The sequence below is a fragment of the Hypomesus transpacificus genome, chromosome 11, assembly GCF_021917145.1.
Source record: "Hypomesus transpacificus isolate Combined female chromosome 11, fHypTra1, whole genome shotgun sequence".
NCBI lineage: Eukaryota > Metazoa > Chordata > Actinopteri > Osmeriformes > Osmeridae > Hypomesus > Hypomesus transpacificus.
In genome coordinates, this window is record NC_061070.1 from 3397644 (window position 1) to 3411981 (window position 14338).

The 14338-nt window shown below is 45.8% G+C and overlaps 1 protein-coding gene across 1 annotated transcript; it reads left to right on the top strand.

Annotated features, from left to right (window-relative positions):
- The first annotated feature begins 1707 nt into the window (after positions 1–1707).
- Positions 1708–8890, top strand: kcnk1b (potassium channel, subfamily K, member 1b). Its single transcript, XM_047029137.1, has 3 exons — positions 1708–2260; positions 4308–4703; positions 8563–8890. Exons 1-3 carry the CDS (start codon positions 1906–1908, stop codon positions 8808–8810), a joined length of 999 nt encoding a protein of 332 aa, XP_046885093.1. The 5' UTR covers positions 1708–1905; the 3' UTR covers positions 8811–8890.
- Positions 8891–14338: the final 5448 nt, after the last annotated feature.

Here is a 14338-nt window from a genome sequence, read left to right on the forward strand (position 1 = left end):
TGAGTCCACAGCAGTGGGCCTGTAAAACCAACCCTAACCCCAGCCGTGACCCGGAGTGCGAATCATTTATACCTAAAGCATATACCAAGCAAAGCAAACCTATGTTATGACAACTGAACGAGAGAACCATGTCCTTGTACTCAACTTCACTGCTCATCACTGATTTTACTTTCCATAAGAGAAAGAATCTTCCTGTTGTATCAGGATGTTTAGCAACCATCAACAGCAAACAGGCCTACTGTACAATAACCAGGCCACACTATCCAACCCAGAGAACTGTCTGACCTCATCACTCCTGTCTCTGCTATCCTCGGTCTTCCCTTACCTCAGGGCTTATCATTTAGCACACAACCTTGGACTGGCTCACAATTACTCTGTCCCTGGTAAGAATCTCAGATTCCCAACACACTGACCTTGAAATGTCACACCGGTTCAGACCAGGGCTATTTCTGGAGGCCTTTCTGACTGGCAGAGCATCTGGGACAAGGAAACAACAGGGGAAAGTTATGCTCACTCATGTCAGTCCCACTGCAGCCCTACTGCTGAGGAAACATGACAGGCTTATTCAGGTAGTAAAGTAACCTTTCTTGGGAAAGGTGTGGGATCATATTGTCAATATATAACAATGCTTTAAAATGTAATAAGTTAGAGAATAGGTTGAGTGAGGTACCCTCACAGTGAATGAGTTATGTAAGGGAAGTTTATGATTAAATCTTCACTCGTGATTTCGTAAAAGAACAGCACTGATATGTTTTACTTCCTGTTTTCCTGGTATCATACTACACTCTAACCTGCAAAAGAAGAAATGGATCAAATAAAATGTGACATAATGGCAACCTCGGAATGGGGAAGTCAGAGGATAATAGCTACATTGACTGACAAAGGCACCCTGACGGCTATTCACAGACCAACAGGTAATCTCTTGAGAACATCGCCCCACCCTGAGTCGCTATCTGACGCGCAGATAGGCGTGGTGCGTCTACGATTAGGTATGATAAAGGGCATTGGTGCAGTTCAGACTAGCTGAAGTCTGAGGTGAGGTGTGGTTTTGTAGTGCTGCAGCGTTTGGTTATGACCTCACTTGTGCGCCAAACCGAGCAAAACTAAACAGCTACACCCAAGTTGAAGTGTTGCTTTCATTTGAGGCAGTGAGAGAGAGAGAGAGAGAGAGAGAGAGAGAGAGAGAGAGAGAGAGAGAGAGAGATGAAGAGAGAGAGAGAAACCTGTGAAGGGCAAAAACGAATGTGTCGAAATAAATATTGGTCATAGGTCCTCTGATAAAATTGATTATCGATTTGAACTAACACAAGTTCACAGTGCACAGATAAAGGCTGAGGCTATAAAACACGCTATGGAAAATATTGAGACCGATAGCGTGTGTCTGTCCCCGTTTGAATTTGTGATTTTGTATAGGAAGATAAAAGATTATGGACAACAAGGTGCGCTTATTTTAATATACATATTTCACAGCATAATAGGACCTACTAGCCCTTTGCCACAGGCATAACATGTTTAAATGAGGATTTTGTTTCACCGCACCCTATCGCGACCATTGTTGTTTTTGTATAGATAAAACAAGGCTTATTTAACACCAGTTACCACTTTCGATGACTTGGCTATAGAGGGCCGCCTGTTTCTATAGGCTACCTGGGAGGAGAGAAGATGGAAACATACGTCACACATCCACCCTCGACTCGGCCGCCACATCACCCAGCCTGCTTCCAAAAGCAGGTTTGGTGAAAGTCAACGAAGAAGGAGACCACCGAGGATAAACACTGCATAGACGAGGAGAATAATTATATCTTTGGTCGTCGACATTGACAGAATTGCGCTGGACAGAAGATTAGCATCGTTGACGCCGGTGCAAATTTCAACATTGTAAAAAATCGAGGGACAACTGTTAAAATGTTACAGTCGTTAACCAGTAACTCGTGCGTTAGGTTGATTCAGAGTCACAAATCGACGTGGTATTTTTTGTTTTTAGTTCTAGGATACCTTCTGTATCTAATATTTGGCGCTGTTGTATTTTCCTCGGTGGAACTGCCGTATGAGGACCTGCTAAGACAGGAGCTTCGAAAAATAAAGAAACAATTCCTCCAAGATAACAAATGTCTGTCGGAGGAACGCCTCGAAGAGTTTTTGGAGAAGGCACTGGAGGCTAGTAACTATGGAGTTTCCATCCTTCAAAATGCTTCGACAAACTGGAACTGGGACTTCACCTCTGCGCTGTTCTTCGCCAGCACCGTACTGTCCACCACAGGTGAGTGCCACTGCTAGACGTTCACAACAAAAGGCTGTCTGAACACAACTGCCGCTCTCAGCCCGGAAGCCATGGGCGCTGTTTTTTCAAAATAGTGAAATTACGTCTCCCTGTCAGGCCTACGCATGTGTTGAGGTGGTGCATGGTTATGGTTACTACTGTCTATTGTTTAAACGTTTGCCAAAGTGGTTCAGGTGTAGTACAGGTTATCGCGCCAGGTGATATAGGCCGCATTTTGTATGCAGGTTGAGGCGACGCTGAAATGTATTCCTCCACGAAACAGTAGCCTACCCACATGAGAGCAGGATACATGAGAGCAGGATACATGAGCTTTCTCTAAAAGCCTGACACAAGCATTATTTTGTGGGCCAGGCGTTAAGTAAGGTTATGTCCAGCAACATCATGAGGATGAAAACGTTCTTTAAACATGAAAATCATACAAACACTGTCCTTCAACTTACACCTTGCATCATCAGCTCTTGCTTCGAAAAACATTCATCCAATCACTTACGGTGAGTCAATGACAATGAGCATATTCAGTAACCCGTTCTCTTAAACAACCCCCCCAGTTCCTAGGAAACGTTTGTGGGTTTCAATTTCTAGAATTTTTATGAGCGGATATTGCACAAAACGGTGGCCGAGCTTTTACACAGTCAGCCACTTGTAGTCTCGACAACTCACTTCGAATGAGTTTCGTGATAACCGCTCGGATAGTGCGGAGTGAAGAAAACAACCTCCCGCTGTCTCAGCTCTCCGTGTTTAGATAACAGACCCGGATAGAGGGCGAGGGCGTGGGCCCTGAACCCTAGATTATAGTTTTATCCTTTGTTGTCTAGACAACAGCTCACAGATAGCTGATGTCGCCCACCTGTCTCACAGTAATTTACGGTAATAACAGTGGGGCTGCGTGGAGGCTATGTTGACAGTGTCAACCTCGAGCATGGAATGTTTCCATTCAGGGGTGTGTCCTTGTTGACCAAGGCTATGTAGCAACTGCTTTATAACTCAATAGTACCTGTTTTTATGGATGTGAAACAAAACTGAACTTTATTTATTCAACAAAAATAAAACAGAACTACAACCACAACAAATAGAACAGAACAGAACCGGAGCAGTTAACATAGTAAAGTTAAGATGCTGGTGTTCAAGCCTCTCTTAGCATTAGTAATGCATTTAGCATGTTCTTGCCAGAAACACAGGCATGTTGAACCTTCATGCTAAAGGTCCACTTGTCCAAAACAGGCCACCTTGTGTTATTGACATGAAGGTCACCTGGGTGTGACAGTGCCCTGGAACAGACCTGGATCTGTCAGGCTGCTGACGTAGCTTGGCCCCTGGGACCATGGGCGGAGCCACAATCATATTTTTGGGTAGGCCTAGAAAAATATGGGTAGGCATCTTTTCAGTTTTTTTTCTTATTTACTTTGCGATGTGCACCCGGTGCATAAAATATATTCGTTTTTGGGTAGGCCTTAGAACAAATTGGGTAGGCCTGTGCCTACCCATGCCTACCCAGGGCTACGCCCCTGCCTGGGACAGACCTGTATCTGACGTAGCTTGGCTGTTGCTAGTAGAACCACTGGCTCTCAGTTGTAGATGTTAGAGACACCAACAATGGAAGAATGATCGTGGATGTCTGAATGGCGTCACTCCTCCATCTGTGCATGTGGGTGTCTGTACACAGGAAATGCCTCTCATATTTCACCATCTGTGTGCTGGAATTCTGTGTGTGTGTTGTGTGGGTACACGTATTTGAGGCTTTTCTACAAATGTTGGTGTGGATAGGATATTCCACTCACATAGCCTAATAAGTTATTTCTGTTATAATCCTACTCTCTTTCCTCCTCATCATTTTTCTCCTTCTATTTTTCTCTTCTCTTTTTTCATCCTCTCTCACTAATCTCCTCTCCTGCTCATGGTCCCTCCTTCTCTCCTGTCTCTCCCCTTCTCTCATCCCCTCCTCTCCTCCTCCTGTCCTCCTTTCCCCTCCTCCTCTCTTCCTCCGCTCTCCTCCTCCACGCCTCCTTTCCTCCATCTCTGTCGCCAGGTTACGGCCACACAGCTCCCTTGTCAGACGGAGGCAAGGCCTTCTGCATCGTCTACTCCGTGATCGGCATCCCCTTCACCCTCCTCTTCCTCACCGCCGTGGTGCAGAGGATCATGGTCTTCAGCACGCGCCGGCCAGTCATGTACGTGCACACGCGCTGGGGCGTGTCCAAGCCACTGGTGGCCGCGGTGCACGCCGCTCTCCTCGCCGTCCTGGCCGCCTCCTGCTTCTTCCTCATCCCGGCGGCCATTTTCTCTGCCCTGGAGGAGAACTGGAACTTCCTGGAGTCGTTCTACTTCTGCTTCATTTCCCTCAGCACCATCGGCCTGGGAGACTACGTTCCAGGAGAGGCCTTCAACCAGCGTTTCAGAGAGCTCTATAAAGTGGGGATCACTGGTGAGTCTGCATCACGACTGTCAGTCATCAGAGGTGTTGACGTAAAGTATGTCAGGATCCAGTCATTCCTGAGGGATGGCTGGTATATCAGCAGAGTTTTAGAGAGCTCTCGCCTCAACACACGAGGGGCAGGGGCGGACTTACCCGTTAGGCAAAGTAGGCAACTGCCAGGGGCCCCTTGAGAGACTCCATAAAAATAGGATCAATAATAACTATAGTAATAATACAAATCGATTCAAAGTCATAGCCTCCCCCAAAAGTATCAACAAAAATACCAACAGAGCGATTATTGTATTTGTGTCAACGCAGGCCCCCACCCCCTTATTACTGTGGACTATTCCATTACGCACGTCAGTAGGTTAATGTGTCAGAGAAAGTAGAAGAGTGAATACAAAATAGAAGTTAACAAAATGAAACGCAATTACCCGAGCGGAGCACAAAAGAGGAAGAAAAAAGAGGAGAGTTAAAAAGTCGTTTCCAAACTGAAACTCCAGAAGGTGACGTCCTTTTTCTCTCAACCGGTATCGAGTGATGCTGTTGCGTCAGCTAGCACCAGTGCTGTCACCATGTGTGACACACCTCCCCTTGCTCTGACAAAGTCGACAGCGATGTTGAAAGGGCCCAACTCACTGATGATAGTCAGAGCGATGTTGAAACTGTCTTTCTCCCACTGCCTGAAAATGATCATTTAAGTGACCATCTCTCCCTTGAACATGACTTGACTTCAACACTGATGACCCAGCGCTCTGGCCAAAACCACTGTCAGATCAAAAGCGATGCTTGTTAGTGAGGAAAGGGCCAGTTTAAGTCGTGTGTAGCTGATCGGTTAAACTCACTCCTCAGGTATTTAACAGGCCACCCGCATCAGTGAATAGCTAGCTTTTTGTTGACGTAGCTGGTAGTGCCAGTGCCTGAGATGTTGGAGGTGGTGAGTTCTATCCTGAGTGAAGGCGAATATCGGTATAATATTGAGTATTCTTCCGACGGAGGCGCGGCCACGTCTCTTACTTAAGGACATAATTGAGTGTGGTTGTTGTCAAGTTGTTTAGATTATATGGATTGAAAAGGGTGAGAATAGGAATTAAGGGGGCCCCATGCCTGTCTTCGCCTGGGGCCCCGAAATCACTAAAACCGCCCCTGACGAGGGGGCAGTGTAGTTGCGCTGCTGGTCATGATTGCTGTGGACAGCAATTACACACAGCAGTTAGCCTATTTCTGAAGCAAAGTAGCTCTTAGCACAATCAATTGAAGTTCTTTGCTGAAGCTCTGTTTTGCTGAAGCTCTGTTTTATTTTTATGGCAGTCACAAATCCAGTGGGTGTCAGTTGGTCCTGATAATCCCCCAGCCCCTGACAGCCGTGGAAGGGTTCAAGGCCAGCTCAGAGGTGGCGCTGCTCTGGAACCATTTCTCCTGGCCAGGAGACGGTTCTTTTTTTTTTGTCAAACTCAAAGAACAAAGAACTGATTTGAGACTGGGCATTAGCTCCAAACCCTTCTAACTGCCTTAGTGGAAAAGGAGTGACCTAACACACACACTCACACACACACACAGACACACACACACACACACACACACTAACTAAGATAAATTAACTTTGAAGTTACATATTTAAGAAACTCAATGTTCAGTTAAAACCCTAACTGGTCCATTTCAAATGTAACACAGGAAGTGTGAAGTTACTGATGTACACACAGCTGCAGAGCTCTGTGAAGTAGAGCGTGGTTTAGGGGCCTGGCTGTGTTCTGGCTGTGTTCTGGGTGTGCTCTGTGTTCTGGCTGTGTTCTGGCTGTGCTCTGTGTTTTGGCTGTGTTCTGGCTGTGTTCTGGCTGTGTTCTGTGTTCTGGATGTGTTCTGGCTGTGTTCTGGCTGTGTTCTGGATGTGCTCTGGGTGTGCTCTGTGTTCTGGCTGTGTTCTGGCTGTGCTCTGTGTTCTGGCTGTGTTCTGGCTGTGTTCTGGCTGTGTTCTGTGTTCTGACTGTTCTGGATGTGCTCTGGGTGTGCTCTGTGTTCTGGCTGTGTTCTGGCTGTGTTCTGTGTTCTGACTGTGTTCTGGATGTGCTCTGGGTGTGCTCTGTGTTCTGGCTGTGTTCTGGATGTGTTCTGGCTGTGTTCTGACTGTGTTCTGGATGTGCTTTGGTTGTGCTCTGTGTTCTGGCTGTGTTCTGGCTGTGTTCTGTGTTCTGGCTGTGCTCTGTGTTCTGGCTGTGCTCTGTGTTCTGGCTGTGTTGTGGCTGTGTTCTGTGTTCTGGCTGTGTTCTGGCTGTGTTCTGGCTGTGTTCTGGCTGTGCTCTGTGTTCTGGCTGTGCTCTGTGTTATGGATGTGCTCTGGGGCACATGACCCTCTGCCCGGCATGAGGCTCAGAATAGACAAGCAGGCAGATTTAATTTATTAGGGGCTCTTGCATATTTCATGTGAAAAAGTCTCAGTGCTTTTTGATGTCTGCTGGACCTAAAATATGAGCAGATGTCTTTTCTTAGGCCCCACCTCTCTCCTCATTAGTGTGGTTCGTCCAGGCCCTAGCAGACCTGCATGTGGGGCTGTGCAGGTCTGCCCACACTGGCTGTGTTGATGCCAGTCTGGCTGCTGGAGATCTGTTTGCATCAACACTCTTGTCCTTTGTATAATCCTGTTTGTAAACTAATACTTTGATTGTCAAATATGTGGCTTGGTAACGCTTTCACAACATTAGCAATACAAAATTACTCTGTCAGGAATGCCTCATTCAGCAAAGATCCCTATTGATTCTTCCTTCTGGGTTTGGCTCTCTCTTACTCCCCCTGCTGGTGAGAAAGTGTCACTGCTATAGGCCTCAGACCCAGCTGCAAAGACCAAGCTAGTATGATAGCAGTGCTAACTTAGCACCTAGTTTAGTAGCTACTTAAGTTGGCAGCTAGCTCCAGGTGGGTTGCAATGAGTTGAGAAGTTACGTTAGCCGCTAGGCTAGCATTAATAATATGTTTATTTAGCAGATGCTTTTACACTAAGAAGCATGAAGGGGTTTTGAACCTGCAACAGTTAGTTGCTCTATACCACTGGTCTCTCTTCAGGCCCTTAGCTCCAGACAAGCTGAATGGTCTGCTGGTGAGCTGCAGAACCTGTCGTTTGTGTGTGTGTGTGTGTGGAAGGGTGTGTGTGTGTGGAAGGGTGTGTGTGTGTGTGTGTGTGTGTGTGTGTGTGTGTGTGTGTGGAGGGGTGTGTGTGTGCTTGTGACAGAAGGTACATCCACAGATGACCATTCTGTCCCCTCTATCTCTTTCACACATACATACAAAAACACTCAGTCACACATAAACACGGTATAAATGGATTTTCTTGTGTATTTCCCTATATTTCCTATACAGCTTATGTTGATGACAGGTCACCCTCATCCACCCTCTTACATGCTGCTCACCCAAACACACTTTAAAATACCATTACTCAATCAAAATAAACCACATCTCATCTTCTCTGTCTCCCTTCTTCCTCATCCCTCTCTCTCCCCATTACAGAGGAGATGCAGAGATCTACAGACACCTGCTCTCTCTCTCTCTCTCTCTCTCTCTCTCTCTCTCTCTCTCTCTCTCTCTCTCTCTCTCTCTCTCTCTCTCTCTCTCAACCACAAGTATGTCTTTTGTGCCTTAGCCTTTCTTTTACAACTCTCTCTGCCCCTCTGCTTTTTCTGACTTTCCTCCCCCCTCCCTCCTTCTCTCCCTTTTCGTCCGCCGAACAGTTACTTATTTGGTTCTAATCAAGCTACTTTCCTGGTTCTAATTATGATGTTGCTGGTACTGTTGATCCTCTGTAACCTAATGATTTCTCTCTCTCTGTATGTCTATCCCTCCCTCCCTCGGCCTCCCTCCCTCCCCCTCCCTCCCCCAGTCTACCTCCTGCTGGGCCTCATCGTGATGCTGGTCGTCCTGGAGACGTTCTGCGAGCTGCAGCAGCTGAAGCAGCTGCGGAAGATGTTCTACCTGAAGAAGGAGAAGCCCCAGGACCGCCTGGCCATCCTGGAGCACGACCACCTCTCCTTCACCTCCGTCTCCCAGGGCTCCGCCCCGCGCTCCCACAAGCTCGACTTCAGCGCCCCCGTCCTCACCTCGCCCTGCGACGACCCCATGATCGGCTAGGACAGGGGATGGACGGATGGAGGGGTGGAGGAGGAGGCCTGACTGAAGGGGGAGGGAGGATGAACCTGGTGGGATGGGAGCGGGGGGGGGGGGGGGCTGGAGGGGAGAACATTTGACTGGTGGGGAGGTTGTTGATGGGCATGGTGAAGTATAGCTGTATCAAGTCCATACACCTCAGTTGCAGCTAGTAGCTTACAGTACAGTAAACATTCCAACCCACTGTAAGGTCTCTCACGGGATGCTGTTATCCTCACAGGCCCTAGGGGGCGCAAGTCACTTCTGTAATCATGACATCGCTACTGTCAGCTGCTGCATAGGGGCGCTGTGTGTTAAAATATAACAGTAACCAACGCACATGTAGGTGTTTCCTGTTTTAAGGGTCTTCTGTAAACAGCATCATGTAGCCTACAGTAAGGAGCTCACAGTAGCTAACAGGATGTAACAATAGCAGACCCATCTGTAGAGGAATCATGCATTTAAAAGTAACTAAACAACAACAACAAATTCTTAGACCCCTATGGTGAATTCTCATGCACGGCTCAATGCACGACTCAATAATCCTGGTCTTGATTCCGACAAATCTTTCCTCAAGTGTTATTTTGGATGATTTGGTGGTAAATCTCAGCCGTTTTAGTGGTTAAAAAAAACGTTTGAAGACATTTGTGACGTGTGAGTGTCTATTAGAGGGATCAGACAGGTGACAGCTTGTATTCCTCTGTACAGGTGATGCCATCCCAGTCATGTCCAAATATGTGTTTTCTTAGACAACCAAAGGATTCAAGGAAGGAAGGATGCAGTGAAGGGAGGAGGGATCAAGGAAAGGGCTGGCCCCTAGCTTTGCATCATCAGTCAGTGTCAGTAGTCATATAGCAGGCGGTGCGACCCAGTCTTAGAGAACAAGTGCCCCGCTGGATTGGTTTTGCACATTGTTCCACACAAGCACAAAAACACATAGGATATATGATATCTGGGGGCGAAAAACACATCAATAGAGACTAGACTCCTTGGTGCAAGACCAGTGATGAAACGATAGATCTATATTTCAAAAATGGAACTGAAACCATTTGTAACGTGTTTTGGACCGAAATAGCTCTATTTTTTGAAGATGCAGAAGGAGGGGATGTTTACAGATGTGTGATTGTAATTTATGGCGGTGACGTTGTATGAGTAGCGTGTTCTCTGGAAGACGATCTGTTTTAAAGAAAGTTGACCGGAGGGACCCACCTCTGGCTGCTGCCGGTAGCAGCTCCCGCGAGGCCTCACGGTTTGCAAACAGACAGCTACATTACGTGATGGCCAGCAAGCAGTGCAAGCTAAACTGCATTTATTTATTACGACTCATTCCATTTAGTAGGAAGTATGTTTGCTTGTAGCCTACATATTTGTCATTCCGTATTTGGAACACATGCTCGTGTACATTGGGGTAGAATGTGCGTGAATGTATACTGTACAGAAATCTAGAATGTAGAGAGTTCTAGAATGTTTCACCGTTGCTCTGCGGAAGAGCTTCGAGGCTTTAACTCCTCTAGAAGGTATCTTGTCTTAACAGTGATGTTAACTACACAACTGCGTTCATTACTCCTTGAAAAAACGAAATAAAGAGAAGTCTGTCATTTCATACTTGCCAAAAACTTGTTCTACAAATTTACAGGCATGTTTTGATTGTTCCATGGATGTGTTGCAGTGTTATCTTAGAGGCTTGTTGGAGAGTGACGTGCCACATGGTGCCTCTGAGCTACACCAGCCGTCTGCTGTCAGCTATGGTTCTGTGTTTTTACTTGTGTTTTAGTCCCTGTTAGTCGCTGATAGTCCCGGTGTGTTCAAAATGTCATCCTTAAAACTTGAAAACCCTATATAGTTTTGTTTGAAATGGAAAATGTTTGGTAACACTTTATTTACAGTCCATCTGTGTACAGTACTTGCAAAATAGATTATAATAACCAAGATCAAATGTTGATTTTAAATAGCCTATACATAACCAGTTTATCAGCATAGATGCACTTGCTCTTCTTCCATCTCTTTGATAATTTGAGAACGTTTTGTTTATCTGCAGATATTCTGTCTACATTGAGAGCTAAAGAGGTTAACTTCTGTGGTACCAACTCTTTTCTCTCTCTCAGTCATATTTTTTGCATGTAGCAGTGGTGTATTTTGCAAACATACCGTAGCTAGTTTTAACACATTGCCAGCTTTACAGTAACAGATAGCTAGCTTTAACGGATAGCTAGTTTAAACAGATAGCTAGCTTTAACAGATAGCTGTCTTAAATAAAAAGCTAGCTTTGAGAGCTTGCTTTACAGTAACAGATAGCTAGCTTTAACGGATAGCTAGTTTAAACAGATAGCTAGCTTTAACAGATAGCTATCTTAAACAAATAGCTAGCTTTGAGAGCTTGCTTTACAGTAACAGATAGCTAGCTTTGAGAGCTTGCTTTACAGTAACAGATAGCTAGCTTTGAGAGCTTGCTTTACAGTAACAGATAGCTAGCTTCATCCTGTAGTGTGCAGGCCCAGGCCTGGCAGCAGGGTTCATGTGAAGTTCATTCCTTTGTGAAGGTGTGAGGTGTACCTGTGATCTGTGAAGCTTTCTGGTGTCGACACAATAAAATTCTGCTGTAGTACGAGACACCTCCTCTGTGACACTGTTTCTGTTGACCTACTGCCATTTATCTTCTCTTCCTCTCCTCTCTCATCTCAGTTTACTCCTGCTTTCTCAGTCCCTGATAAACATCTCTAACCCTATCCCTTAACCTTTCGTTACCCTCTCTTTCTTCCTTCTCGATCCTGCTGTCTCCTTGATGGGCACCCTTCTCACCTCTCTCCTAGACACCATTTCGGTCTCTCTCTCCCTCTCTTAACGCTCCCTCTTTTAACTGTCTCCCTCTCTTATCTCTCCCTCTCTTCTCTCTATCCCTCTCTTCTCTCTCCATCTCTTATCTCTCCCTCTCTTATCTCTCCATCTCTTATCTCTCCCTCTCTTCTCTCTCCATCTCTTATCTCTCCCTCTCATCTCTACCTCTCTCACCTCTCGCTCTCTTAATTCACCCTCTCTTATCTCTCCCTATCTCTCTATCTCTTTCTCTTTGTTCCTGGAACTGGTTAATGTGAAAAGCTGTAAGCCCTGGCTGAAGTACAGAACCATACAACAACACATCATGTTTAACTACCTGCAGTATCCTTGTCGTTCATTCATCCATCACTCCTCCCTCTCTCACCTCTTTCTCTGTCATCCCTCTGTCATCCCTCCCCTCCTGGTGGGGTGGTTCCTGGTGTGATGATCCTGACTATCTGACTATCTTCCTGCTGCTTCCTGGGACTGCTGCCTCTTCATCTGACACCCTCCCACCCAAGAGAACAACACATGACAGACAGACGGACAGACAGACAGACAGACAGACTGACTGACAGATAGACAGACAGACAGACAGACAGATAGATAGACAGACAAACAGGCTGACCGACTGACTGACTGACAGATAGACATAGATTCATAGATGGATAGATGACATGAGAGATTGAAAGAGGGAGGCAAGGAGAGAGTGAGAAAAGGATACAGGGGAATGCGATAAGGGAGGAGAGGGAAAGATAGAGTTAGAGAAAACAAGAGGCAGGGAAAACGAGAAAGGAAAACGGAAGGAGAAATGTAAAAGACTAAATGATGTTATGAAACAAATGCATGTCTGCCGGAAGGAGACAAATGCAACCTGACTCCAGGTACCAGTCCTGGCTCTGTGCAGATGTTCATAAGGTATTCAGAGAGAGAGAGGGAGAGACAGAGAAGGAGAGCAGTGGCGAGACGTGGCCCAGAAAGAAGAGAAGGAGGAGGAGAGGAGCAGATGGAAACGCTTGCTTTGATCTTTGCGGCCCTTGAGGTGACGTCTCCTCCGACAGGACGGGCGGGGGTAATATCCTGGTGTTGTGGGGCTCACAAGAATGAGCTGTGGGAGAGACCCTTTGTCTCTCAGGACTGATGAGTCTGGTCAAACACAAGGCTGAATGAAACAGCATGATTAAAGACTGAACTAGGGTTCAGATGAGAGGCATTCTTAAAGGGGCAATTGTTTTTTGTGGGTATTTCACACTGTTCCTTAAGGTCTCCTAATAGGGTATGTAACATTGGTTGGGTTGAAAATGGCCCGGGTGCTGTTCTACGCCCTCTGACAGATCCTCTGAAATGTTCCCGGGAAAAAATACTAGCTTTTCTCCTTTTATGGTATGCTCATTAATATTTAGATAAGCTGCGCGCTGATTGGTTGGTTATCAACAAGTGAAGCTGGGAGCAAAAACGCAACACGGCCAACAGCAGCACTCGCTGAAACACCGAAGTTGGAGACTTGAAATAAAAACGCGCAAATAAATCTATTGTGTCTACACAACACTGTTTTCAAAAGATTGACTATATATATCATTTGAAATGATAACATTACTTGTTTCCACTTCTGTTGTTGAAGCAAACTGGAATGACTTAGGTGGGTAGAACGTTAGGCTACAGCTTAGCAACCAAACCATATCGTGATTCTACTCAGCTTCAGTTAGCTAGCTAAGCTAGCTCTAGATATCTTGCTGTAAAATAACATGACAAAGATCTGGACAAACATGCATCGTGAATTGTAGATTTTCATTACACAGGTTATTTATTTGAATGAAACAGTCAGGAACATGAATCAACGTTAGCCCCATTGCCAAAAACTAGGCTAAATTATCACACATTCTATGCTCTTGCGTTAACTAGCAAGCCAAACTTGTTTACATGCCTACAGTCTAGGTGTTACTAGTAACAGTTAGTAGCAATGCTAACATATCCTGTATCTAAAACCTGCATTTCTCCAGTTCTTTCAAATAGATTACCTAGACAGGCGTTAGCAATAAGCCAGACTGCAGTTCGTTTTCAGGCTATTTTTCGGAAGCTTCCCTTCTAATGCCGACTACAGCTAGTCTAGCTAGAGTCATTTGATGTGTGTAGAAACGTATTTAGCATTCTACCTGGTATGCTATACAGGAAACGTTAGCATTGCTAATAACTGTTAGCACAACATCATACTGTCCTTATAGCTTGCGGTTGCAATGAGCATACGGTTGGAACAGCACCTCTTTCCAGGTTCAGCTTCCTAGCATATCCTGCTTGAAATTGTCCAAGGTTGTCAAAACTGTCTTGGGTGAAATGTTCAGAGCAAATGAATGATTGAGTGTCGAACTTCGCCGGGATCTTCTCATAGACAACAGCAGCCATGCCTGTTGAATGTTTGGCTCCTTGGGAAGACTGTGAGTGTTAGCCTTCCCTGTACAGCCTGAAACACAGCATTTACGACCGTGGTCCATTTTCAATATCCTTATCCATTATAATTCAAAACGTTCTTCTTTGTAATTCCTTGTAAGTAGCCTACACAGAGCAGCGCGCAGCTAAACTAGTATCGGAGATAGACGCTACCTCGGGCTGGTCTGGATGTAAATTCTGGGGCGTGACACAGATACAGACCAGAGCCAATAAGAGGGCGATCACCGGTCCTACGTAGGACCGGTGGCTTTGTT